The 23,442-nt window shown below is 49.8% G+C and overlaps 1 protein-coding gene across 2 annotated transcripts in view; it reads right to left on the bottom strand.

Moving 5' to 3' along the window:
* KLHL2 (kelch like family member 2) overlaps positions 1-23,442 on the bottom strand; it is a 312,617-nt gene that overhangs the window by 23,914 nt on the left and 265,261 nt on the right. For both annotated transcript variants that reach the window (XM_063920432.1, XM_063920431.1), the window contains 3 exons: positions 15,911-16,012; positions 14,945-15,073; positions 12,948-13,088 (listed from right to left, as the gene is read on the bottom strand). In XM_063920432.1, coding sequence (XP_063776502.1) covers positions 12,948-13,088; positions 14,945-15,073; positions 15,911-16,012 — 372 coding nt within the window. The remainder of the gene's footprint in view (positions 1-12,947; positions 13,089-14,944; positions 15,074-15,910; positions 16,013-23,442) is intronic.

Consider the following 23,442-nt stretch of genomic DNA (forward strand, 5'->3'; position numbering starts at 1 on the left):
TAAGAAGCCACCATCTTTCCCAGGACTCTTGTGCATTGATGCACAGACACTTTTCCTGGTTTTAGGAGGTTCCTGACAAGTTCGGATAACTCCCTGGCTTTCTCCTCCGGAAGAAACACCTTTTTCTGAACTGTGTCCAGAATCATTCCCAGGAACAGCAGACGTGTTGTCGGGGTCAACTGAGATTTTGGGAAATTCAGAATCCACCCGTGTTGTTGCAGCACTACTTGGGTTAGTGCTACTCCGTCCTCCAGCTGTTCTCTGGACCTTGCCCTTATCAGGAGATCGTCCAAGTAAGGGATAATTAATACGCCTTTTCTTCGTAGAAGAAACATCATTTCGGCCATTACCTTGGTAAAGACCCGAGGTGCCGTGGACAATCCAAACGGCAGCGTCTGAAACTGATAATGACAGTTTTGCACCACGAACCTGAGGTACCCTTGATGTGAAGGGCAAATTGGGACATGCAGGTAAGCATCCTTGATGTCCAGGGACACCATAAAGTCCCCTTCTTCCAGATTCGCTATCACTGCTCTGAGTGACTCCATCTTGAACTTGAATTTTTGTATGTACAGGTTCAAAGATTTCAGATTTAGAATAGGTCTTACCGAGCCGTCCGGCTTCGGTACCACAAATAGTGTGGAATAATACCCCTTTCCCTGTTGTAGGAGGGGTACCTTGACTATCACCTGCTGAGAATACAGCTTGTGAATGGCTTCCAATACCGTCGCCCTGTCTGAGGGAGACGTTGGCAGAGCAGACTTTAGGAACCGGCGAGGGGGAGACTTCTCGAATTCCAACCTGTAACCCTGAGATATTATCTGCAGGATCCAGGGGTCCACCTGTGAGCAAGCCCACTGCGCGCTGAAATTCTTGAGTCGACCCCCCACCGTTTCTGAGTCCGCTTGTAAAGCCCCAGCGTCATGCTGAGGGCTTTGCAGAACCCGCGGAGGGCTTCTGTTCTTGGGAAGGAGCTGCTTGCTGCCCTCTCTTACCCTTTCCTCTGCCTCGGGGCAGATATGACTGTCCTTTTGCCCGCTTGTTCTTATAGGACCGAAAGGACTGCGGCTGAAAAGACGGTGTCTTTTTCTGTTGGGAGGGGGTCTGAGGTAAAAAGGTGGATTTCCCGGCCGTTGCCGTGGCCACCAGATCCGATAGACCGACGCCAAATAATTCCTCCCCTTTATACGGCAATACTTCCATATGCCGTTTGGAATCCGCATCACCTGACCACTGTCGTGTCCATAAACTTCTTCTGGCAGATATGGACATCGCACTTACTCTCGATGCCAGAGTGCAAATATCCCTCTGAGCATCTCGCATATAAAGAAAAGCATCCTTTAATTGCTCTAAAGTCTGTAAAATACTGTCCCTATCCAGGGTATCAATATTTTCAGTCAGGGAATCCGACCAGATCACCCCAGCACTGCACATCCAGGCTGAGGCGATGGCTGGTCGCAGTATAACACCAGTATGTGTGTATATACTTTTTAGGGTAGTTTCCAGCCTCCTATCAGCTGGATCCTTGAGGGCGGCCGTATCAGGAGACGGTAACGCCACTTGTTTTGATAAGCGTGTGAGCGCCTTATCCACCTTAGGGGGTGTTTCCCAGCGCGCCCTAACCTCTGGCGGGAAAGGGTATAATGCTAATAACTTTTTTGAAATTAGCACTTTTCTATCTGGGTTAACCCACGCTTCATCACATACATCATTCAATTCCTCTGATTCAGGAAAAACTACAGGTAGTTTTTTCACCCCCCACATAATACCCCTTTTTGTGGTACTTGCAGTATCAGAGATATGCAAAGCCTCCTTCATTGCCGTGATCATATAACGTGTGGCCCTACTTGAAAATACGTTTGTTTCTTCACCGTCGACACTAGATTCAGTGTCCGTGTCAGGGTCTGTGTCGACCGACTGAGGTAAAGGGCGTTTTACAGCCCCTGACGGTGTCTGAGACGCCTGGGCAGGTACCAACTGGTTTTCCGGCCGTCTCATGTCGTCAACTGATTTTTGTAATGTGCTGACATTATCACGTAATTCCATAAACAAAGCCATCCATTCCGGTGTCGACTCCCTGGGGGGTGACATCACCATTATCGGCAATTGCTCTGCCTCCACACCAACATCGTCCTCATACATGTCGACACACACGTACCGACACACAGCAGACACACAGGGAATGCTCTATTGAAGACAGGACCCCACTAGCCCTTTGGGGAGACAGAGGGAGAGTTTGCCAGCACACACCCAAGCGCTATAATATATATGGGAACAACCTTATATAAGTGTTGTATCCTTATAGCAGCTTAAATATATAAAATATCGCCAAAAAAAAGTGCCCCCCCTCTCTGTTTTACCCTGTTTCTGTAGTGCAGTGCAGGGGAGAGTCCTGGGAGCTTTCCTCACAGCGGAGCTGAGCAGGAAAATGGCGCTGTGTGCTGAGGAGAATAAGCCCCGCCCCCTATTCCGGCGGGCTTTTCTCCCGGAGTTTGAGATATCTGGCAGGGGTTAAATACATCCATATAGCCTCAAGGGCTATATGTGATGTATTTTTTAGCCATAAAAAGTATTATACATTGCTGCCCAGGGCGCCCCCAGCAGCGCCCTGCACCCTCCGTGACCTAATGGTGTGAAGTGTGTGACAACAATGGCGCACAGCTGCAGTGCTGTGCGCTACCTTCATGAAGACTGAAAAGCCTTCTGCCGCCGGTTTCTGGACCTTCAATCTTCAGCATCTGCAAGGGGGGTCGGCGGCGCGGCTCCGGGACGAACCCCAGGGTGAGACCTGTGTTCCGACTCCCTCTGGAGCTAATGGTGTCCAGTAGCCTAAGAAGCCAATCCATCCTGCACGCAGGTGAGTTGAACTTCTCTCCCCTAAGTCCCTCGATGCAGTGAGCCTGTTGCCAGCAGGACTCACTGAACATAAAAAACCTAAAAACTTTTTCTAAGCAGCTCCTTAAGAGAGCCACCTAGATTGCACCCTGCTCGGACGGGCACAAAAACCTAACTGGGGCTTGGAGGAGGGTCATAGGGGGAGGAGCCAGTGCACACCACCTGATCCTAAAGCTTTATTTTTGTGCCCTGTCTCCTGCGGAGCCGCTAATCCCCATGGTCCTGACGGAGTCCCCAGCATCCACTAGGACGTTTAGAGAAAAATAGATGTATCTGCTGAACACGGACCGCTGTAGTAGCCTCCTTAGCCGCACCCAGGGCATGTTCCCCAAGTGTCCATTGATATCGGCCCTAAATCCAACTCCCATTTAGATTTGAGTATAGGAAGTGATTCAACATGATAAGCATTAAGCAAGTTAGAATAAAACCCAGATGTATTACAAACCGACCCAGTGGATTTAAGGAGTCTACAAACAGGTGAATCCTGAATTACTGGAGGAGATGACCCTTTGTAGGTGTCCACATTACCCATAGAGGGAGAATATAACCTGTGGTGAGCACAGCAAACCACCGTGCCCGCAGCATGGAGAGCACAGCGAGCCCGCATAGGGCTTTCTAGAGCTTGCACTGCTGCCAGCATACTGGTGGTCGGGATCCCGCTGTAGGTACACTGACAGCCAGGAACCCGGCTGCCGATATTATACACACACACACACACACACACACACACACACACACACACACACACACTTATCTCACAAGCAGCAGGGGATCTGCAGCAGCTTCACCTCTCTCTCTCTGACAGCAGCCCTGCTAGGTCCAATGAAGCTCCCCCCCCACGGGTGTAGTATGGTATGCCGGCGGCCGGGTCCTGACGACCAGCGTACCAGTGCCAGAATCCCAACCGCCAGCATACCGCCAGCTGGGCGAGCGCAAATGAGCCCCTTGCCAGTATACTGTGCACCAAGATCCCAACAGCCGGCAAACTGAAGACCCCCCCCCCCCACACACACACACACACACACAAACACACACACTTCACTTTCTCTCTCTTAGCTTCTCCTCTCCTGCTAAAAGAAAAAGGGCGTACATTCAGTAAGTGGCGCCCCTAGGCACATGCCTCATATGACTAGTGGGAAATCTGCCACTGCAAGCATTTACTGCACAGTGTTTTATGAAATCTCATACCTACCACAGGGAAAAATCTTATCCTTAGAGGAGGAGCAGAGGAAAATGCCAAAAGTGTGGTGATAGCGCCATAAGGTGAGGGGTCGCCTGTAGCCAATGGACACCCTGCACTGATGGTAGTTATGGCACTGTCTGTGCCCATCATTATCTCAAGGCGAGCACAGTGAAGCTGAACTAGGGATTCCCTTGCCATGTGCAAACCCTGCACATGCTCAGTGAGGACATGCAGGGGCACATCTTTGCAAGCTGCCACTTCTCAGTGTGTTCAATATCATTGTTTCAACTTTCAGGCTTAAATAATAAAATCTGCCGCTTTGTTACTTTTCCAAGTCATTTTGGGTTAAATTACTTAGTATCCTTATCCAAAAAAAAATGATGAAAAAATAATGAAGATAATGGGGTACATTCAATAAGTGTCGGAAGCTACCGTCTTGTCGGAAAGACGGCAGCTTCCAATAGATCTAGGTTGGAAGGGGTTCCAACCTATTCATTAGGGGGCCGTTTTTTTTGACAAGTCAGGAATTCCCGACTTGCCGGAAAGCTGTCGGAATGCCCGTGGATCGCCGCGTGCATTGTCGGAAAGCGGGGCCAAACCAGTCAGGTTTTAGCACAGTTTCTGACAATGTCAAACCGACGATGTAAATCCGACTTTTAAAAAAGTCGGATTGACACTGTCGGGAACAGGCCAAACCTGTCGGGTTTGGTCCTGCATTGAATAGAGAGCTGTTGGGTCCTTTCCATCGGAAAGGACCCGACAGCTATTGGGAGCTGAGAGGAGGAGACGGGGGAGAGCAGGAACCCAGCGGCTGCATCAGCGTAGCAGGAGGAAGGGGCACCATCGTGGGTGTCTCCTGCTGCAGATTCCCGCTGCCATTCTCCATCAGCCCAGCGGAGTGCAGCTGAGACCTCCCGCGGCATCACATGCTCTCCTCCCTCGGCTGCCCTCACAGATGTCTCCCGTGGTCATCATCAGTGCCAGATTAAGGTCCACATGGGCCTGGAGCTGAAATTTATGAAGGGCCTATTGCGCGCCACGCAGTGGGTGTGATTAGCGTCACAGAATTTCTACCTGGGAGGGTAGGGGTGTGTGGTGGCATACTACATCACTGCACTTCCACCTCATACTACATCTCTTAACTATGGTGGAGATGTATTAAGCAGTGATAAAAGTGGAGAAGTGAGCCAGTGGAACTGCTCTGTATACTTTTATAGTTTGCAAATGATAAATGTTACGTCAATGCTGATTGGTTGATGGGACAACTTCTCCATTGGCTCACTTCTCCGCTCTTATCACTGCTTAGTACAATTACTACTACACTACATCTCTGCACCATGGGGCATAGTTATTACAATCCACTTCTCAGATGTGAATAGAATGTGATAAATTCGACCAAAATCACATTGAGATGACTGAATTCATCACAAGGATGTATCAATTATCATATTCAGGGACAGAGCTTGTGAGAGAGCTCTGTCCCTGCGAAACTGGTTACAGTGAGATGGGCGAAAGCATGGGTCGAAGGGAGTAGTACCACAGGTGGGGAGTGAGGCAGAATAGTAGATGGATAGGTGGACAGGAAGATAGAGATACAGGTGGAGAGGGGGGAAAAGATACAGGTGTGAAGGGAGACAGAGATGCTTTTGGAGAGGTGGAGAGGGAGGTGGAAGCACAGGTAGAGAGAAGGTAGAACCACAGGTGGGGTGGAAGGCAGAGATACAGCTGGATAGGGGGACAGAGTCACATGTGTAAACGGGGCCATAAGCACAGGTGGTGAAGGGGGAAGGGACACAGTGGGGAGAATGAAGAGAAACAAGTAAGGAGGGGGCAAAGACCCAAGTGGGGAACGAAGCAGAGGCGCAAGTAGGAAGGCACAGGTGAGAAGAGGGGTGGACACACAGGCAGTTAAGGTGGCAGAGAGACAAGTAGTGAAGGTGGAAGAGACACAAGTGTGAGAGGTAGGCGGAAGCACGGGTTGAGAGAAGGCAGAAACATGTGTGGAGAGGGGGCAGAGACACAGGTGGGAAGAGGGTAGAGATAAGGTGGGGAGGGAGACAGAGACAGATGGGGTGGGGGTAGAGATACAGGTGGGGAGGGGGTAGAGATACAGGTGGAGAGGGGGCAGAGACACGGGTGGAGAGGGGGCAGAGATACAGGTGGAGAGGGGCAGAGACACGGGTGGAGAGGGGGCAGAGATACAGGTGGGGAGGAGGTAGAGATACAGGTGGAGAGGGGCAGAGACACGGGTGGAGAGGGGGCAGAGACACGGGTGGAGAGGGGGCAGAGACACGGGTGGAGAGGGGGCAGAGATACAGGTGGGGAGGGGGCAGAGATACAGGTGGAGAGGGAGCAGGGATACAGGTGGGGAGGAGGTAGAGATACAGGTGGAGAGGGAGCAACGATATAGGTGGGGAGGGGGCAGAGATACAGGTGGGGAGGGGGCAGAGATACAGGTGGAGAGGGAGCAACGATATAGGTGGGGAGGGAGCAGGAACAGGTGAAGAGGGAGCAGAGATACAGGTGGGGAGGGAGCAGGAACAGGTGAAGAGGGAGCAGAGATACAGGTGGGGAGGGAGCAGGAACAGGTGAAGAGGGAGCAGAGATACAGGTGGGGAGGGAGCAGGAACAGGTGAAGAGGGAGCAGGAACAGGTGAAGAGGGAGCAGAGATACAGGTGGGGAGGGGGCAGAGATACAGGTGGAGAGGGAGCAACGATATAGGTGGGGAGGGAGCAGAGATACAGGTGAAGAGGGAGCAGAGATACAGGTAGGGAGGGAGCAACGATATAGGTGGGGAGGGAGCAGAGATACAGGTGAAGAGGGAGCAACGATATAGGTGGGGAGGGGGCAGAGATACAGGTGGGGAGGGGGCAGAGATACAGGTGGAGAGGGAGCAACGATATAGGTGGGGAGGGAGCAGGAACAGGTGAAGAGGGAGCAGAGATACAGGTGGGGAGGGGGCAGAGATACAGGTGGAGAGGGAGCAACGATATAGGTGGGGAGGGAGCAGAGATACAGGTGGGGAGGGGGCAGAGATACAGGTGAAGAGGGAGCAGAGATACAGGTGGGGAGGGGGCAGAGATACAGGTGGAGAGGGAGCAGAGATACAGGTGGGGAGGGGGCAGAGATACAGATGGGGAGGGGGCAGAGATACAGGTGGGGAGGGGGCAGAGATACAGGTGGGGAGGGAGCAGAGATACAGGTGGAGAGGGAGCAGAGATACAGGTGGAGAGGGAGCAGAGATACAGGTGGAGAGGGAGCAGAGATACAGGTGGAGAGGGAGCAGAGATACAGGTGGAGAGGGAGCAGAGATACAGGTGGAGAGGGAGCAGAGATACAGGTGGAGAGGGAGCAGAGATACAGGTGGGGAGGGGGCAGAGATACAGGTAGGGAGGGAGCAGAGATACAGGTGGGGAGGGAGCAGAGATACAGGTGGGGAGGGGGCAGAGATACAGGTGGAGAGGGAGTAGAGATACAGGTGGGGAGGGGGCAGAGATACAGGTAGGGAGGGAGCAGAGATACAGGTGGGGAGGGGGCAGAGATACAGGTGGAGAGGGAGTAGAGATACAGGTGGGGAGGGGGCAGAGATACAGGTGGGGAGGGGGCAGAGATACAGGTGGGGAGGGGGCAGAGATACAGGTGGGGAGGGGGCAGAGATACAGGTGGGGAGGGGGCAGAGATACAGGTGGGGAGGGGGCAGAGATACAGGTGGGGAGGGGGCAGAGATACAGGTGGGGAGGGGGCAGAGATACAGGTGGGGAGGGGGCAGAGATACAGGTGGGGAGGGGGCAGAGATACAGGTGGGGAGGGGGCAGAGATACAGGTGGGGAGGGGGCAGAGATACAGGTGGGGAGGGGGCAGAGATACAGGTAGGGAGGGAGCAGAGATACAGGTGGGGAGGGGGCAGAGATACAGGTGGAGAGGGGGCAGAGATACAGGTGGAGAGGGGGCAGAGATACAGGTGGAGAGGGGGCAGAGATACAGGTGGAGAGGGAGCAGAGATACAGGTGGGGAGGGAGCAGAGATACAGGTGGAGAGGGAGCAGAGATACAGGTGGAGAGGGAGCAGAGATACAGGTGGAGAGGGAGCAGAGATACAGGTGGAGAGGGAGCAGAGATACAGGTGGAGAGGGAGCAGAGATACAGGTGGAGAGGGAGCAGAGATACAGGTGGAGAGGGAGCAGAGATACAGGTGGAGAGGGAGCAGAGATACAGGTGGAGAGGGAGCAGAGATACAGGTGGGGAGGGGGCAGAGATACAGGTAGGGAGGGAGCAGAGATACAGGTGGGGAGGGGGCAGAGATACAGGTGGGGAGGGGGCAGAGATACAGGTGGGGAGGGGGCAGAGATACAGGTGGAGAGGGAGTAGAGATACAGGTGGGGAGGGGGCAGAGATACAGGTAGGGAGGGAGCAGAGATACAGGTGGGGAGGGGGCAGAGATACAGGTGGAGAGGGAGTAGAGATACAGGTGGGGAGGGGGCAGAGATACAGGTGGGGAGGGGGCAGAGATACAGGTGGGGAGGGGGCAGAGATACAGGTGGGGAGGGGGCAGAGATACAGGTGGGGAGGGGGCAGAGATACAGGTGGGGAGGGGGCAGAGATACAGGTGGGGAGGGGGCAGAGATACAGGTGGGGAGGGGGCAGAGATACAGGTAGGGAGGGAGCAGAGATACAGGTGGGGAGGGGGCAGAGATACAGGTGGAGAGGGGGCAGAGATACAGGTGGAGAGGGGGCAGAGATACAGGTGGAGAGGGAGCAGAGATACAGGTGGGGAGGGGGCAGAGATACAGGTGGAGGGGGCAGAGATACAGGTGGAGAGGGGGCAGAGATACAGGTGGAGAGGGAGCAGAGATACAGGTGGGGAGGGGGCAGAGATACAGGTGGGGAGGGGGCAGAGATACAGGTGGGGAGGGGGCAGAGATACAGGTGGGGAGGGGGCAGAGATACAGGTAGGGAGGGAGCAGAGATACAGGTGGGGAGGGGGCAGAGATACAGGTGGAGAGGGAGCAGAGATACAGGTGGGGAGGGGGCAGAGATACAGGTGAGGAGGGGGCAGAGATACAGGTGGGGAGGGGGCAGAGATACAGGTGGGGAGGGAGCAGAGATACAGGTGGGGAGGGGGCAGAGATACAGGTGGAGAGGGGGCAGAGATACAGGTGGGGAGGGAGCAGAGATACAGGTGGGGAGGGGGCAGAGATACAGGTAGGGAGGGAGCAGAGATACAGGTGGGGAGGGGGCAGAGATACAGGTGGGGAGGGGGCAGAGATACAGGTGGGGAGGGAGCAGAGATACAGGTGGGGAGGGAGCAGAGATACAGGTGGGGAGGGGGCAGAGATACAGGTGGAGAGGGGGCAGAGATACAGGTGGGGAGGGAGCAGAGATACAGGTGGGGAGGGGGCAGAGATACAGCTGGAGAGGAAAGCATTAGGGAGGCCAATCCTGGGCTGTTTTTCATTCCCGGGATTCGGGATTGAAAAACACTCAATCCCGGGGTTGCAGTAGGGATCAGTGAAGGGTGTAGGGAGCAGCGCGTGAGGGAGGGTGTAGGTAGCGGCACGGGAGGGAATGTGTAGGTAGCGGTGAGGGAGGGAATGTGTAGGTAGCGGTGCGGGAGGGAAGGTGTAGGTATCAGCGCGGGAGGGAGGGTGTAGGTAGCGGTGCGGGAGGGAAGGTGTAGGTATCAGCGCGGGAGGGAGGCTGTAGGTAGCGGTGCGGGAGGGAGGGTGTAGGTAGCGGTGCGGGAGGGAGGGTGTAGGTAGCGATGCGGGAGGGAGGGTGTAGGTAGCGGTACGGGAGGGTGTAGGTAGCGGCGGGGGAGGGGGGGTGTAGGTAGCAGCGCGGGAGGGAGGGTGTAGTTAGCGGCGCGGGAGAGAGGGTGTAGGTAGCGGTGCGGGAGGGAGGTGTAGGGAGCAGCGCGTGAGGGAGGGTGTAGGTAGCGGCGCGGAAGGGAGGCTGTTAGAGAGCACTGCACGGAGGGAGGGTGGGTGTAAGTAATACTACTTACTATTAGGCGGCTACCAATCAGGCCAATCCCGATCCCTAGAAAGCATAGATACTGGTGGAAGAGCAGCAGGGTAGGAGCAAAAATGGTGTCATGGGGCGGAGCATATCCACAGGAAGAGCTGTGAACCCTGTGATATTGGCTGCATTGTGAAATTCCTGACAACCAAGTATTAAACCTCTGTCCTAAGCAGTCAATTACTCACCACCACCCCCCTAACATCCCCAATGATCCCCAGCTCTACTCACGTGCTGCCGATCTAGCTTCAAAAGTTCTGAACTTCAAGTTCTTAGTATTACCCGGACATCGTGACTGCGGAGCTTCCAAACTTCCAACTGGTACAGGAGGCGGGCTTGTGACAGGTGCGGGAGGCAGAGTTTCTGACGGGTGCAGGAGGCGGAGCTACTGATGGCTGTGGAGTTTCTGACGGCTGCTGGAGGAGAAGCTTCTGTCGGGGAGCGGGAGCTTCTGGAAGGGGGCAGGGGCGGAGCTTCTGACGGCTGCGGGAGGCGGGGCTTCTGTCGGGTACTGTGGGCGGAGCTTCTGACGGCTGTGGGGGAGCTTCTGCTGCGGGAGGTGGAGTCTCTGTCAGGTGAGGGAGGCGCCGCTTGTCTGGTGTGCGAGGTGGAGCTTTCGCAAAAACGGGGCCGGAGCTTCTTACAGGTCGGGTGGCCCAGAGTCTGACTGTGAGATAGGAAGGAGTTTTGTCGGCTGGCTGAGGTGAGGGAAGGGAGTGAGCTGCTGGTGGTGACAGGAAAAACTTTTCCCTGTCAACACTGGCAGCACTGCAGGAGATCCTGTGGGCCTATTTTCAGTGGGGGGCCTGGAGCTGCAGCTCCATCCGCCCCATTGTTAATCCGGCCCTGGTCATCATCACAGGTGTCTCTCACTGCTGATTTCCACTGCCATTCTCCATCAGCCCAGCGGAGTGCAGCTGAGACCTCACGCGGCATCACATGCTCTCCTCCCACGGCTGCCCTCACAGATGTCTCCCGTGGTCATCATCACGGGTGTCTCTCACTGCTGATTTCCACTGCCATCCTCCATCAGCCCGGAGGTGTGCAGCTGAGACCTCCCACGGCATCACACGCCGCCACCCAGGACCAGATGTAGAGGGTTGATCGCCAGTTCAATCCCTGCTGGTCGGCTTGATCCTGAGGCACTGTAGCTTTAGGCTGGTCCGGAGCTGATATGTCCCAGGTAAACTGCTGATCATACAGACAACTGCAGCCGCTTGCTGGAGCCGGGTGGACGCTGCCGTGAGGTCCGGTGGCGATGCCCCATCCATCCTGCTGCTGCAGCCGCTCGGTTCCTGCTCTCCCCTGTCTCCTCCTCTCAGCTCCCTCATCTCCTCAATCCGACTTTTTTAAAGTCGGATTGAGATTGTCGGGAACGCCCAAATCCAGCAGTTCGTTGAATAGGTCCTGTCGGATCTATTCCGACAAATGCATGTCGGAATGGATCTGACTTTAATTGAATACACCCCAATAAGGCCAAATGAAACGCTACACTATGCATTTCCCTTAAATGTGATAAGATGAGCAAAGGTAATAAAATGTACAGTCAAGGTCATGCTATCAAGATATCAAGTCAAGGACATCTCATAAATACAAGAGCGAAAGATAACTAAAATGCATAATAAATAAAATCAAATCATTACTGTATATTTATCTTGACTTAAGCTGGGTAAACAACAGTATGCAATAGTTGGCCCGAAGATTATATAGGTGTGTATGCAGTACCAATACTTCACTGCCACCGCCTCACAGGGGGTCATGGCGGATACATACAGCACGGCTGATTAGGAACATTTAACCTGATCAGCCGGGGATCGAATAGGTGTGCACCCAGCTTTACTGGAGTAGGACTGTGGGATGGGGAAATTAAAACATATTTAGCCATAAAATTGGCTAGATACCCTTCTGAGCCCCTTTAGTAAAAACAGTTATATGAGCTTTGCATTATCTGGGCTTTGTCAGCAGCTGCTTAGTCGCTAACTGCAAGATGTGGGATTTGCCCTGTGCAACTGGTGATCACTGCAGGACTGTAAACCTTGATTTCGCATTATAACTTTATTAAAAAGAAAAAAAAGCACATTATATGGCTTAGCACTGTGTTTAAAAAAATGTTTTTTTGTTCTTTTAAATAAAATGGCCTGTTCAGTACATAATGTTAGAAACTATAGTGATATTTAGTATCTGACTAATCTATATATTTTTTTTGTCTCAATAAGATTCTAGAATGGTAGCCAGGTGTCACCTGGTGATACATCTACTGTAGCTAATTTCAATTACTCAGCATAGTTTAGTATTTAGACAATAAACAAAAGCAGCCACAAATCAGACACTGAGACTGAGGAAGAAAAGCTGCGGCTTTAGGGGGTCATTCCAAGTTGATCACTCGCTAGCAGTTTTTAGCAGCCGTGCAAACGCTAAGCCGCCGCCCCCTGGGAGTGTATTTTTGCTTAGCAGAAGTGCGAACGAAAGGATCGCAGAGCGGCTACAAAATAAAATTGTGCCGTTTCAGAGTAGCTCCAGACCTACTGTTCAGTTTTTCCTGGCACGCCTGCGTTTTTTCGAACACTCCCTGAAAACGGTCAGTTGACACCCAGAAACACCCTCTTCCTGTCAATTACTCTGCGGTCAGCAGTGCGACAGAAAAGCTTCGCTAGACCTTGTGTGAAACTACATCGGCCGTTGTGAAAGTACGTCGCGCAAGCGCCGCATGCGCAGAAGTGCAATTTTTTTGCATCATTGCTGCGCACCAAACATTTTCAGCTAGCGATCAACTCGGAATGACCCCCTTAGTGCAGAATATTTAGCATACGTTGCTATTGCCCACTATACACCACAATATCATAGCGCATACCTGCATTCCTTCTGCACATGTTCATGTCAGCAACTTGCTTCCACAGATTAGTAGAGGGGTCATAAACCTCAACACTTTTTCTTACTAATGGACCATCATGTCCTCCAACGGCATACAGCAATCCGTTTAATACTCCCACACCTGAAAATGATGAAATATCAGATACACCTGTGGCAGTTCATGAATAAATGTATGCAACATCGTAATGCAGTTTTCACGTGGAATGGGGTTTAGCCTTAAGCCAGGCATGTCCAAACTGCGGCCCTCCAGCTGTTGTGAAACACCATATCCCAGCATGCCCTGACACAGTTTTGCTGTCAGAGAATGCTAAAGCTGTGTCAGGGCATGCTGGGATATGTAGTTTCTCAACAGCTGGAGGGCTGCAGTTTGGACATGCCTGCCTTAAGCCATAGATGCTTTCCCTTGTGGTATATTTGTGTGAGATGCTTGGTAAAAGTAGCTTAAATAGCACTTAAATAGCTAACCAGAAGCTTTATTTGTCCACCTCATTACTTACTACACACACCTTTTGCTTTATACTATGCTGGTATCCAGAGGTCCGATTGCTCACTATATTACCTTTGTACACCCATCTTGCAAGGTTATACTGATAAAACGAACCTCTCTTTAATTTTACTGTTGAAGTTTTTTAAATTAATTTACAATAAGCACTACATCCAACTTGTAAAAGTTAGACAAGATTTGCATGTATACATTGCGTACTGTACATTAGAATGTTTTGCCTGTCTTCAGGAATGTTCTGTCTATTTACATGGCTTACCATTACTGAGACAGTGACGTGTATGGCTAACACCTGGTTCTAGGATTTAAAACGAAATACATTTATTGACATGTAATAGAAAACATTCCAAGACAACAGCTTTGTCTAGGATTTTTTTTTTTTTATGGAGATCAACACATTTATTTTAATCTCGTATTATTCAGACGTACTACTCAGTGAGGCGGTGAGGGTAACACGTTTCTCTTTGTACTCACTGTCTACAGTTCTGTTACCAGGTAGCACCTTACATAGTAGTCTGTGTGGAGTGGACTACACAAGTCTGCCAACACTGATGCGGGTGCCTTCTACTTTTGTGTTCATGTTCTATTGTGTGTACTTACATCATTTGCAAATGGCAGCTGACAAACAAAGCCACACAATAGGTCTATAATGTAAAATTATAGAGGATTATTGGGACCCTGACCAATGTAAATGATGGGGTATGTGAAGATACTGAATGTGGGTCTATTTATATGAACTCTGCCAACAATAAAGGCTGTTGGCAGAACAGAAAAACTGCAACTCTCAGCAGTGGATCATTCGGCTTGTGCGTCGATAAAGAACGCAGCTAACTGTGATAATTAGTGTGAGTTGCAGGACACAGTGATCATCGAACAAACTCTTAACTGACTAAAGTAACGGTTGGACCTGATAGAGCACTGGTTCGTCAGAACTGACCAAATGACCTTGCATGTGTCTCTCACTACAATTTCCAGCACAATTACTGTGTACATAACCATTTCCATAGCATAACCACCTGGTGTCATTTAAACACCACTAGTGCCAGCAATAGTTTTCCAATATTATTTACATTAGACACTGTATCTATTAACCTATGGTACTATAAAGTATTTTGGTGTTGCAAGCTACTTAGGTATTGTGCCCTAAAAACTATTCATGGTGCATGTAATCTCTGAGGTTAGCAGGGATGTAACATTTCAGTCCCCGATACCCTGCTTTCATCACAGGTAACATTACTATGAAATATAGATCATCTACATGGACTCAAATGAGGATCTGCAGCATGTTGAAATGTTATAATTATAAGAATGATAAAACATTTAACCAAAATGATATTTACATTGAGGGTAAATGTGTCCGGTTAACCCCACAGCCTGCCCTGCTGGCCAGATACTGGCAGGATTAGACGTGTAAGCCTACACCAGCTGTAGGGCCTACAGGTAGCTTGAGTTTCTTACAGATCATCTTTTCATACCTGCTCCACTCCTTCGAGTGCCCATTTCTGAGATGTAGCTCCATTCATTTGTACTAGGGTTATAACATTCAACTGTACTAAGACACTGTCGTGATGCTCCATCGTAACCACCAACAGCATAGAGCATACCTGAAATCAAATGTAGCAAACAGTAGATATAGTGAGAAAATGCAGGACTGACTATGGCTGCAGTCATTATAGCATTCCGGCTTTCTTTTAGGTTTCACACAATTCATGATTGCGTTTTTTTGGAAGCTGTGTATTTAAAGTTAGCTTGGAAATACAATATATGTAACAGAAATGTACCCATTATATATCTTTATGCTATTGACATTAAATACATTACGTTATGTTTTATGGAAACACTGTTCAAACATACAAGAAGATTCTATGAGTTCCAAAAGGTATATAGAGACGGATTACATATGTTTTACCGTCGGACGGGGTGCTGGCTGTCAATATTCCGACAGCGTCATCCCGCCTACCCAAATACCAGCAGCGGGGCGAGTGATGAGTTCCCCTGCGCTCACCAAAGGATCTATTCCCACTCTATGGGTGTCGTGGACACCCACGAGTGGAAATAGCCCTGGTGCGCTGGGCATCTGGCTGTCTGTATTGTCAGCTGTCAGGATTTCGGCGTCTGTATCCTGAACGCCGGGATCCCGACAGCCGGCATTTTAACTGCAACTTACAGAGACTAATTTCAGCCACTTCGTGGTATAACAGATGTATTTTGCCCTTACAGATATTTGGATGACAAGATAAATAGTAGTAAAAAGAAATAATGATCTTATGAGTAAAATAGCAGAACATAGAAGACTGGTGTCTCAGTCCGTGAGTGTCATGTGTTACTGTGTGTGCTTAGATATGTTCTGTATCATTTCCCTTATACACAGCTTCACTTTCTACATGTGCAATACCAGCATACTCGCTAACAAAGAGAAATACTTTTTAATCAAAGCTCACCTCCAACAACACCGACTCCAACACTGCTCCTCCTAGTGTTCATTGGTGCAACATGAAACCACTCATTAGATTTCACATTATATGCTTCCACTGTTGCCAGGCCTACAAAAACAGTACAAAATAAACTTTTTATTTTCTACTCACATATAATCTGCAGTTTTAGCAAGGGCCAGATTCTTCCATTCTAGGAGCTGATATGTGAGACTTGTATCCATGTGTGGCCCTGTCTTTCCTAATCTGCAGCCTTCAGCTTCTCAGCATTACATTATTTGTAAAAAAAAAAAAAAGAAAAAAAAAAAAAAAAGAATCCAGCAGTATAACTGCGCTTACAAACAAACAGGTATGGGGGGCAACAAATACTGTAGTTTCTCTGACGTCCTAAGTGGATGCTGGGACTCCGTAAGGACCATGGGGATTAGCGGCTCCGCAGGAGACTGGGCACAACTAAAGAAAGCTTTAGGACTACCTGGTGTGCACTGGCTCCTCCCACTAAGACCCTCCTCCAGACCTCAGTTAGATTCTTGTGCCCGGCTGAGCTGGATGCACACTAGGGGCTCTCCTGAGCTCCTAGAAAGAAAGTATATTTTAGGTTTTTTATTTTACAGTGAGATCTGCTGGCAACAGACTCACTGCAGCGAGGGACTAAGGGGAGAAGAAGCGAACTTACCTAACTGGTGGTAGCTTGGGCTTCTTAGGCTACTGGACACCATTAGCTCCAGAGGGATCGACCGCATGGAACCGGCCATTGATGTTCGGTCCCGCAGCCGCGCCGCCGGCCCCCTTACAGAGCCAGAAGCAAGAAGTGTTCCGGAAAATCGGCGGCAGAAGACTTCAGTCTTCACCAAGGTAGCGCACAGCACTGCAGCTGTGCGCCATTGCTCCTCATACACACCTCACACTCCGGTCACTGATGGGTGCAGGGCGCTGGGGGGGGCGCCCTGAGCAGCAATATAAACACCTTGCCTGGCAAAATCATCACAATATATAGCCCCAGAGGCTATATATGTGATAAATACCCCTGCCAGAATCCATAAAAAAGCAGGAGAAAAGTCTGCGAAAAAGGGGCGGAGCTATCTCCCTCAGCACACTGGCGCCATTTTCTCTTCACAGTGCAGCTGGAAGACAGCTCCCCAGGCTCTCCCCTGTAGTTTTCAGGCTCAAAGGGTTAAAAAGAGAGGGGGGGCACTAAATTTAGGCGCAATATTGTTTATACAAGCAGCTATTGGGGGAAAAATCACTCAGTTATAGTGTTAATCCCTGCATTATATAGCGCTCTGGTGTGTGCTGGCATACTCTCTCTCTGTCTCCCCAAAGGACTTTGTGGGGTCCTGTCCTCAGTCAGAGCATTCCCTGTGTGTGTGCTGTGTGTCGGTACGGCTGTGTCGACATGTGGGATGAGGAAGGTTACGTGGAGGTGGAGCAGTGGCCGATAAATGGGATGTCGCCCCCAGTGGGGCCGACACCAGAGTGGATGGATAGGTGGAAGGTATTAACCGACAATGTCAACTCCTTACATAGAAGGCTGGATGACGTAAAACAGCTGTGGGACAGCCGGCTTCTCAGCCCGCGCCTGCCCAGGCGTCTCAAAGGCCATCAGGGGCTCAAAAAAGCGCCCGTTACCTCAGATGGCAGACACAGATGTCGACACAGAGTCTGACTCCAGTGTCGACGAGGTTGAGACATATACACAATCCACTAGGAACATCCGTTACATGATCTCGGCAATGAAAAATGTGTTACGCATTTCTGACATGAACCCAAGTACCACATAAAAGGGGTTTTATTTTTTGGGAGAAAAAGCAGCCAGTGTTTTGTTACCCCATCAGATGAATGAATGAAGTGTGTAAAGTAGCGTGGGTTCCCCCGATAAGAAACTGGTAATTTCTAAAAAGTTACAGATGGCGTACCCTTTCCCTTAGGGTGGATAAGGCGCTCACACGTTTGTCAAAAAAGGTGGCACTGCCGTCTTAGGATACGGCCACCTTGAAGGAGCCTGCTGATAAAAGCAGGAGGCTATCCTGAAGTCTGTATACACACACTCAGGTTATATACTGAGACCTGCAATTGCCTCAGCATAAATAGTGCTGCTGCAGCGTGGTCTGATACCCAGTCAGATAATATTAATACTCTAAGACAGGGATAATAGTTTGCTAACATAGAGCATATTAAAGACGTCGTCTTAGATATAAAGGATGCACAGAGGGATATTTGCCGGCTGGCATCCAGAATTAATGCAATGTCCATTCTGCCAGGAGGGTATTAGAAACCCGGCAGTGGACAGGTGATGCTGCCTATAAAAGGCACATGGAGATTCTGCCTTATAAGGGTGAGGAATTGTTTGGGGATGGTCTCTGGGACCTCGTATCCACAGCAACAGCTGGGAAGAAAATTTTTTACCTCAGGTTTCCTCACAGCCTAAGAAAGCACTGTATTTTCAGGTACAGTCCTTTCGGCTTCAGAAAAGCAAGCGGGTCAAAGGCGCTTCCTTTCTGCACAGAGACAAGGGAAGAAGGAAAAAGCTGCACCAGCAGCCAGTTCCCAGGATCAAAAATCTTCCCCCGCTTCCTCCGAGTCCACCGCATGACGTTGGGGCTCCACAGGTGGAGACAGGTGCGGTAGGGGCGCGTCTCGGGAACTTCAGGGACCAGTGGGCTTGCCCACAGGTGGATCCCTAGGTTCTGCAAATAGTATCACAGGGATACAGGCTGGAGTTCGAGGCGACTCCCCATCGCCGTTACCTCACATCAGCCTTGCCTGCTGCCCTCGGAGAAAGGTAGTACTGGCAGCAATTCACAAGCTGTACTTCCAGCAGGTGAAATCAAGGTACCCCCTCCTTCAACAAGGCCGGGGTTACTATTCCAAAATGTTGTGGTACCGAAACCAGACGGTTCGGTGAGACCCATTCTAAAATTGAAAGCCTTGAACACTTATATACGAAGGTTCAAGTTCAAAATGGAATCGCTCAGGGCGATTATTGCAAGCCTGGAGAATTTCATGGTATCACTGGACATCAAGGATGCTTACCTGCATGTCCCTATTTACCCTCTTCACCAGGAGTACCTCAAAATTGTGGTACAGGATTGTCATTACCAATTCCAGACGTTGCCGTTGGTCTGTCCCCGGCACCGAGGTATTTACCAAGGTAATGGCCGAAATAATTATCCCGTACTTGGACGATCTCCTTATAAAGGGGAGGTCCAGGGAGCAGTTGTTCGGCGGAGTAGCACTATCTCGGGAAGTGCTACAACAGCACGGCTGGATTCTGAATATTCCAAAGTCGCAGCTGGTTCCTACGACGCGTCTACTGTTCCTGGGTATGGTTCTGGACACAGAACAGGATAAAAAGGGTTTCTCCCGGAGAAGTCCAAGGAGTTGTCGTCTCTAGACAGAGACCTCCTAATACGTATACAGGTGTCGGTGCATCAATGCACGCGAGCCCTGGGAAGGATGGTAGCTTCTTACGAAGAAATTCCATTCGCCAGGTCCCATGCAAGGATTTTCCAGTGGGATCTGTTGGACAAGTGGTCCGGGTCGCATCTTCAGATGCATCGGCGGATAACCCTGTCTCCAAGGGCCAGGGTGTCGCTGTTGTGGTGGCTGCAGAGTGCTCATCTTCTAGGGGGCCGCAGATTCGGCATACAGGACTGGGTCCTGGTGACCACGGATGCCAGCCTTCGAGGCTGGGGGGCAGTCACACAGGGAAGAAACTTCCAAGGCTATGGAAAAGTCAGGAGACTTCCCTACACATAAATATTCTGGAACTAAGGGCCATTTACAATGCCATAAGTCAGGCTAGACCCCTGCTTCAACACCGGCCGGTGCTGATCCAGTCAGACAACATCACGGCGGTCGCTCATGTAAACCGACAGGGCGGCACAAGAAGCAGGATGGCGATGGCAGAAGCCACAAGGATTCTCCGATGGGCGGAAAATCATGTGTTAGCACTGTCAGCAGTGTTCATTCCCGGAGTGGACAACTGAGAAGCAGACTTTCTCAGAAGACACGACCTCCACCCGGGAGAGTGGGGACTTCATCCAGAAGTTTTCCAAATGATTGTACACCGTTGGGAAAGGCCACAGGTGGACATGATGGCGTCCCGCCTCAACAAAAAGCTACAAAGATATTGCGCCAGGTCAAGGGACCCTCAGGCGATAGCTCTGGACGCTCTGGTAACACCGTGGGTGTACCAGTCGGTGTATGTGTTCCCTTCTCTGCCTCTATTACCCAGGGTGATGAGAATAATAAGAAGGAGAGGAGTAAGAACTATACTCATTGTTCCGGGTTGGCCAAGAAGAGCTTGGTAACCAGAACTCCAAGAAATGATCTCAGAGGACCCATGGCCTCTGCCGCTCAGACAGGACCTGCTGCAGCAGGGGGCCTGTCTGTTCCAAGACGTACCGCGGCTGCGTTTGACGGCATGGCGGTTGAACGCCGGATCCTGAAGGAAAAGGGCATTCCGGAGGAAGTTATCCCTACGCTATTTACAGCTAGGAAAGAAGTGAACGCAAACCATTATCACCGCATATGGTGGAAATATGTTGCGTGCTGTGAGGCCAGGAAGGCCCCAAAGGAGAAATTTCAGCTAGGTCGATTTCTGCACTTCCTACAGTCAGAGGTGACTATGGGCCTAAAATTGGGTTCCATGAAGGTCCAGATTTCGGCTCTATCGATTTTCTTCCAAAATAGAACTGGCTTCACTGCCTGAAGTTCGGATTTTTGTTAAGGGAGTGCTGCATAGTCAGCCCCCGTTTGTGCCTCAAGTGGCACCGTGGGATCTCAACGTGGTGTTGGATTTCCTGAAGTCGCATTAGGTTGAGCCACTTAAATCCGTGGAGCTACAATACCTCACGTGGAAAGTGGTCATGCTGTGGGCCGTGGCGTCGGCCAGGCGTGTATGAGAATTGGCGGCTTTGTCATACAAAAGCCCTTATCTGTATTTTATATGGATAAGGCGGAATTGAGGACTCGTTCCCAATTTCTTCCTAAGGTGGTATCAGTTTTTCATGTGAACCAACCTATTGTGGTGCCTGCGGCTACTTGGGACTTGGAGGATTCCAAGTTACTGGACGTAGTCAGGGCCCTGAAAAGTATATGTTTCCAGGACGGCTGGAGTCAGGAAAACTGACTCGCTATTTATCCTGTATGCACCCAACAAGCTGGGTGCTCCTGCTTCTAAGCAGACTATTGCTCGCTGGATCTGTAGCACGATTCAACTTGCACATGCTGCGGCTGGACTGCCGCACCCTAAATCTGTAAAAGCCCATTCCACGTGGAAAGTGGGCTCTTCTTGGGCGGCTGCCCGAGGGGTCTCGGCTTTACAACTTTGCCGAGCTGTTACTTGGTCGGGTTCAAACATTTTTGCAACAGTCTACAAGTTTGATACCCTGGCTGAGGAGGACCTAGAGTTTGCTCATTCGGTGCTGCAGAGTCATCCGCACTCTCCCGCCCGTTTGGGAGCTTTGGTATAATCCCCATGGTCCTTACGGAGTCCCAGCATCCACTTAGGACGTCAGAGAAAATAAGATTTTACTCACCGGTAAATCTATTTCTCGTAGTCCGTAGTGGATGCTGGGCGCCCATCCCAAGTGCAGATTGTCTGCAATACTTGTTTATAGTTATTGCCTAACTAAAGGGTTATTGTTGAGCCATCTGTTGAGAGGCTCAGTTATATTTCATACTGTTAACTGGGTATAGTATCACGAGTTATACGGTGTGATTGGTGTGGCTGGTATGAGTCTTACCCGGGATTCAAAATCCTTCCTATTTGTGTCAGCTCTTCCGGGCACAGTATCCTAACTGAGGTCTGGAGGAGGGTCTTAGTGGGAGGAGGCAGTGCACACCAGGTAGTCCTAAAGCTTTCTTTAGTTGTGCCCAGTCTCCTGCGGAGCCGCTAATCCCCATGGTCCTTACGGAGTCCCAGCATCCACTACGGACTACGAGAAATAGATTTACCGGTGAGTAAAATCTTATTTTTTTTTGCATCTCCTGACATTCTGTGAGCTACTAGGACAATAGTATGATGATATGGCCAGCAGTGACAAGAGTTGGCTCGTGTCGACTGCAAGATTACACTGATTCTACTAGCTGTGGATGACAAAAATACAGTATAATTAATAAACCTGCTCTTATGTTATAAAAGTGCCTTTCTAGTGATATTTGTTATCTAAACTGTACAATCTAAGTTGCAGTCATTAAAAACATAAGGGGAGATTAAATGAAATTAGTGGCGATGCTGGGACCTAATGTAACGCAGATTATCCGGCAGGAAAGACTTGCTTGTTTTTACTGGCATACCATAGAGGTGTGAGCAAAAATGATATTCCCTATAACGTATTTAACAAAAAACGTAAATCTAGGAAAGAACAGATACTATAAATTGTATCAAAAATATAGTTGCTATTCAAATGTTTCTCCAATAGACACCCATTAGCCTCGGCAGCCACATTTTTTTCTTACAGCTTCTGGGGGTGCGAGAAAAGAAAAGTCTTAAAAAGTCTGTAGTTTGGGCGCCTAAAACCGGACTTTGGCCACCCATTCAAGCGCTTTAGATGGGTTTAGCCACTTTGTGCAGCTAAACCCGTAGCTGTCAGGTGACTTAACAGGTAATGGATGCCTGATTGGAGCAATAACTGAATAGCTCCGATAAATGCCCACTGTTAAAAGACGCCCAGCAGGGGGCACAGAGAGCAGCTGAATTGACCCCCTAGTCTGCTGCCTTTTGTGACCGGCTGATCTCTTTGCTGTCATGTAGTGTTTTCAAAATAACAGGTTTAAAAAAAATAAAACTAAAAAGGGTAACATTTATATTTATTATTATTATTCACAGAAGTGGCCCTAGGTAAATATTCTTTCTACATTGCAGCAAATATGAATGGCTCCAGGGATGGGAAAAGGTTCTAAAAAAGCATGGATACCCCAATGCCAGTAACCGCTATGAAGGAGGGAAGACCCCATCTTTTAAATTGTGCTGCCCCTTAGTAGATAATGCCTGGTGATCCCCGGACAACACACACTACGCCAAAAACACTATAGCAAGTAAAAAACAGTATACATGACATTTGACAGTAACAAAAAAGAAAAATATGTATATGGTACCAATTTTCAGAAGACCCTGAACTAGTCAGTGGAGTAAGCAATTTATGTTGCGTAAACATTTTCCTTTTATTTGGTAGATCATATATACTGTATATTACTCATCTTGACTAAGGGGCGTGTGAGCCCTGAAACGTTGGGCTAATTGTGTGATGCTGTGAATACACGCAATGCTATAAGCCTCCGAGTGCCGCTGCTTGTTTGTGCTAGTTGGTAAAACGGCATCTTCTTGGCTCTTGGATGTCATATGTTTTGGATAGCCAATAAAAAAAATCCGGATAAATCCGAACTCGCGTTAATTCTGGCGTTAAAAACAGAGTAAATCCGAACCTGCACATATCTAATACAAAACAAATATGATATGTATGTGGGTGGTACTGCACAGCAAAATATGACACTGATGTCAGAATGTGACCAGTCTAAACTTGAGCACAGCAGTG

This window comes from Pseudophryne corroboree, chromosome 1 (assembly GCF_028390025.1).
Source record: "Pseudophryne corroboree isolate aPseCor3 chromosome 1, aPseCor3.hap2, whole genome shotgun sequence".
Classification (NCBI taxonomy): Eukaryota; Metazoa; Chordata; class Amphibia; order Anura; family Myobatrachidae; genus Pseudophryne; species Pseudophryne corroboree.